Source organism: Penaeus monodon, chromosome 26 (genome assembly GCF_015228065.2).
Source record: "Penaeus monodon isolate SGIC_2016 chromosome 26, NSTDA_Pmon_1, whole genome shotgun sequence".
In the NCBI taxonomy this organism is placed as follows: domain Eukaryota; kingdom Metazoa; phylum Arthropoda; class Malacostraca; order Decapoda; family Penaeidae; genus Penaeus; species Penaeus monodon.
In genome coordinates, this window is record NC_051411.1 from 25741837 (window position 1) to 25746836 (window position 5000).

Consider the following 5000-nt stretch of genomic DNA (forward strand, 5'->3'; position numbering starts at 1 on the left):
TGTTGCGGATACCATACACGCAATAACATTTTTCTTTATATTCTAATTAGTATTATGCTGATTCGTTATTTGTTTACAACGAAGCTAGGTCTAAGTGCATAGGCCTTGACAATATTTTTTAGTTTAGTCCTTTATTTACCACCCTTCCTAACTGCACAGGCGTGGGCAGGCTGTGGTACAATTGACGCATGGTAATAACATTGTATAATTGTACTACATTTGAATTTTAGGCTATAACATTATTATGATAATTACTATGTCATTTAAAGGAAAGGAACAATTAAACAGTCCTTTATCTACTGATCTGCCACGCCGGCACACAGCTTGGGCATGGAAAGGCATTGCTACAGTTGATATGCGATCATATGATTCTACATTCCAAATATAGGCTACAACATAAGAATATCTTCTTAGACTGCAGATGATATGAAATGGTTACATTGTTCTCCATACCTTATGCTAGGTGGTCTGAAATGTTGTAACACATGACACTCTCAGATATAATGTACGTGTCGTATTGAAATGTGGCGTGCCATTTCCCTAGAGTTAAGTCATTTTCGCCCTCTGTCCCTGTAACACGCGAGGCTATCACAATTATCTGCTTTATAACCAACATTAAGATAGAATATTGTTCTTTTCCATGCCCATAACTATAAATTCCTCATGATATGTAGCTTAGGATATGTCATTTTCTTCTCTATATGTCGGCAGATAAATAGATGGATAAATAGAAAAATAGATGGATAAATAGAAAAATAGATTGATTACTGGAAAGATAGATTGATAGAAAGATAGAGTGATAGAAAGATGGACAGACTGAGAGAAAGACAGATGGACTGTTAGATAGATAAATAGATAGAAAGATAGACAGACTGATAGAAAGATAGACAGATTAACAGAAAAATATATAGACTAAGAGAAAGATAGACAGACTGGTAGAAAGGGAGATAGATTAATAGATACATGGATCGATAGGAAAATAGATTCATAGGGATATAGACAGATTGATAGAAAGATAAATAGATTAATAGAAAGATAGACAGATTGATAAAAAGATAGAATTAATAGATATGCGTGACACATATTCATATTTCTGCAGTAATTGTCACTCATTTTTTTCTTTAAGGCCATTAAATATTCATAATCTTTCTCTTGTTTGTTTGTTTTTAACCTCTCTCTATATTTTTTTTTATCTCTCTCTCTCTCTCTCTCTCTCTCTCTCTCTCTCTCTCTCTCTCTCTCTCTCTCTCTCTCTCTCTCTCTTCTCTCTCTCTCTCTCTCTCTCTCTCTCTCTCTCCTCTCTCTCTCTCTCTCCTCTCTCTCTCTCTCTCTCCCCTCTCTCTCTCTCTCTCTCTCTCTCTCTCTCTCTCTCTCTCTCTCTCTCTCTCTTCTTCTCTCTCTCTCTCTCTCTCTCTCTCTCTCTCTCTCTACTCTATCTATCTATCTATCTATCTATCTATCTATCTATCTATCTATCTATCAATCAAATAATCTATCTATATGTCCATCTATCTACCTATCTATCTACCTATCTATATATCTATCTATCTACCTGTCTAACTATCTATCTATCTATCTATCTATCTATCTATCTATCTATCTATCTATCTACCTGTCTGCCCATCAATCTTACCTCCTCCTCCACGTCTTCCCAGGAGTCAGCCTCGACGGGACCTCGAGTCGTCCTCACCCGCCTTGACCTCGACTCCAGCGGCCGCTACAAGTGCGAGGTCATCTCTGACTGGCCCGAGTTCCACACCGCAGATCGGAGTGCCATTCTGCTGGTGGTGGGTGAGTGCCAGAGACATGTGTTGAGTGTTCCAGTACCAGAGTCAGTGTCATGTATAAGGTGTTAAGTTTCGGGGACAGTGCCATGTGTCAAGTGTTAGGTGTTGAATGTAAGTGTTAAGTACCACGGATAGTGCCATATGCCAAGGTATGATTGCTAAGTGCCAGGAATAGTGTCATGGGTCAGATATTTTGTCTCAGGGACAATGTTACGCGCCAAGTGGCAAGTGTCAAATGCTAAGTGCCACGGATAGTGCAATTTTCCAAGCTTCGGATGCTAAGTGCTAGGGACAGTGACATGTGCTAAGGGTCCAAAGATCGAGGGTAAAGTGCCATAGCCAATACATATGTGATTATTTTTTTATTAGTATAAATACCAGAACCAGTATTGCATACATGAATATGGTATGCGTGGATATATACGCCTGAGTGCACGTACATACAGTCATGCGTGCATATATGAATGCGGAAAATGAATTAGCACATAAACCTCGCCCTACATGTTAAAATGCACTATGTAGACCATATCTTTACAAATCATTACGTCACATACATAGTTCTGAAATCACTCGTGGACACAAACACACACACACAAACAACATGCATACATATATACATACAAACAAGCACACATACACACACATACGCACGCACACACACACACATACCAAATAAGGCACAAACACAATAGTAAACACACCCACAAACCAACTATATATATAAAAATACACACACAAAGATGCACACACACAGCCACAATCACTTACATTTTCCTCTATCCAATAACCAGGAACAGAAAGGCCCTGAAGCATTTATTTTGGTCCTCTGATTCACGCAGCAATATTTTTTTCTCCCATTTTATTCTTGGAAACTTCGAAGTTGCTGTATTATTCTCTAAGTTTTTTCACGAACTTTGTTAATTGCATCCAATGTAATTTAGTGCCATTAAGAATATTAATGCAATTTTCTAATGCTCTCCCACTCTTCATTAGCACTTTTTTCATAAAAGATGATCCAATGACTGTTGATTCAATTTTTTGTATTAAAGTATTCTTTTTTTATCTTTTTTTTTAAATATAATAATTGGATTCATTTTAGGAGCAATTCGTAAATACTTAGTAATATGCAGTGTGTAAATAGCTTTTTTCTCTCTCTCTCTATCTATTTATCTATCTATCTATTTATCTATCTATCTACCTCTCTCTCTCTCTCTCTCTCTCTCTCTCTCTCTCTCTCTCTCTCTCTCTCTCTCTCTCTCTCTCTCTCTCTCTCTCTCTCTCTCTCTTTCTCTCTCTCTTTCTCTCTGCCTATTTATCTAATTCTTGTCCATTTCCTGCCCATTAATCTACTTGTCTGTCAGACTGCGTATATTCATTCTTGCTTGTCTGTGCATATATATTTAGTGCATATTTCTCATTGTGAATTAGATATATATTCTTCCCTATCTAACATAATAGATGATAATTTAAGGTAATAGAATTAGAGATGTGAATATAATAATGGTAACACAAAATTGAATAAAAGCAAATCTCATCGCCATCATTAATAACATCACCTTGTCATCATAATTAGGATAAAAGAAAAGATGAGGAGATTAAATAATGGGTTTCCCCCCCCCCCCGTAGATTAAATTACCCCCCCCCCCCGCCTCATATATTCATCTCACACACACTTCCGCTGCGTAAATGTAAAATTAAATGTACTTAGGGGAAACATCCATTCAACATGGATTCAAACACAATTAATACAGCTCCCCCTAACAAGTAGCCTATGCATGGATATTTTTTTTCTTTATATTTTGTGATTTATTTCATTTATTTATTTATCTATTTATTAAGTCGCCTTTTTAACCCCTCCCCCCCCCCTTTCCCCTTAGAACTGCCGGAGGAGAAACCCCGGATCCACGGGCCACAGGCGAGGTACCACCCGGGGGACAGGGCCACCCTCGTCTGCCAGGGAGCCCCCTCCCACCCCCCTGCTTCGCTCACCTGGTTCATTAATGGATTAGAGGTAAGTGTGTATGTGGAGGATTTTCTCCTTCCCCTTCTCCTTCTTCTTCTTCTCCTTCTCCTGCTCCTATTCATCTTCCTCTGCTTCCTCCTCCTCCTCCTCCTTCTTCTCCTCCACCTCTATCGTCTTTTTTTTTTCTTTTTCTTTTTCTTTTTCCTCTCTCCATAGTGTGAGTGAAAGAAGGTCTCATAATGAGGGATAAGATGTTGCTATAAGGAATATTCTCATTTTTTTGTCTTGTTTTTGTTGCTGTTCTTTTTATCTTATTTCCATAAAGGAATGAAAGGAGAGGATTGTAAGGAGAGATAATAAGTCCTCTAAGGGATGTTTTCTTTTTCTTCTTCTTCTTCTTCTCTTTATTTTTCTTCTTCCTCTTCTTCATCCTCTCCTTCTCTAAAAGCTTGGACGGGAAAAGTTTCTTATTCAAAGAGCAAGATTATAAAAGTTCTGTCGGTGAGTATGCGTGTGAGTATCAGATTCATGTCTGATCAAATTAATTTTGTTGTGTATTTATTCAAAGGTTTCTATTATATGACCATGCCTTTACCTGCTCTTTAACCCTGAACCTACTGTTATTCACATTTGTGTGTGTGTGTGTGTGTGTGTGTGTGTGTGTGTGTGTGTGTGTGTGTGTGTCTGTGTGTCTGTGTGCATCTGTATATGTGTGCATCAAGTGTGAGTGTGTGTGAGTTTGTCTACCTGTATGTGCATGTGACTTTCCTTACATTTTTTCTCTTTCAATTAATAGTCTATGATTTGTATATATTTCCGGAAAATATATCCTGTTCTTCCATGCCTCGTGTACATATCCACGTGTATGAAGCTTATACTAAATGCAACAGTTTATGTATGTCAAAACAATCCCATAATAATAACTCTGCATATAAACAGGGCCCTGTAATAATAAACACAATTGCAAGCAGAGTTACAAATACATTTAATAACATGAGTTTATGCTTAGTGTAAATTAGCAGTGAGAAGTGGAAATGTAATATTAGGCAGCTGTGATTATCATGATGATACCTGAACTGAAACTGTGTATATGCATTTGTCATAAAGCTATCAAGATAATCTTTGACAAATATATATTGAGTGTCATTTTCGAAAGTGGATCAAATGTGATTATATTTAACGACTTGGATAAATGTCAAAATGGAAAATGATGTTGAGTAAATATGATGATTCTATATGTAAATGATTAC

General features: G+C 37.3%; 1 protein-coding gene across 1 annotated transcript in view; it reads left to right on the forward strand.

Moving 5' to 3' along the window:
- The window catches only part of LOC119589635, a gene marked incomplete at its 3' end in the record, with an annotated part of 49244 nt that overhangs the window by 43268 nt on the left and 976 nt on the right, over positions 1-5000 (forward strand). Inside the window, exons 4-5 of the mRNA XM_037938230.1 lie at positions 1656-1791; positions 3665-3798. Of these exons, the coding sequence (XP_037794158.1) occupies positions 1656-1791; positions 3665-3798 (270 nt within the window). The remainder of the gene's footprint in view (positions 1-1655; positions 1792-3664; positions 3799-5000) is intronic.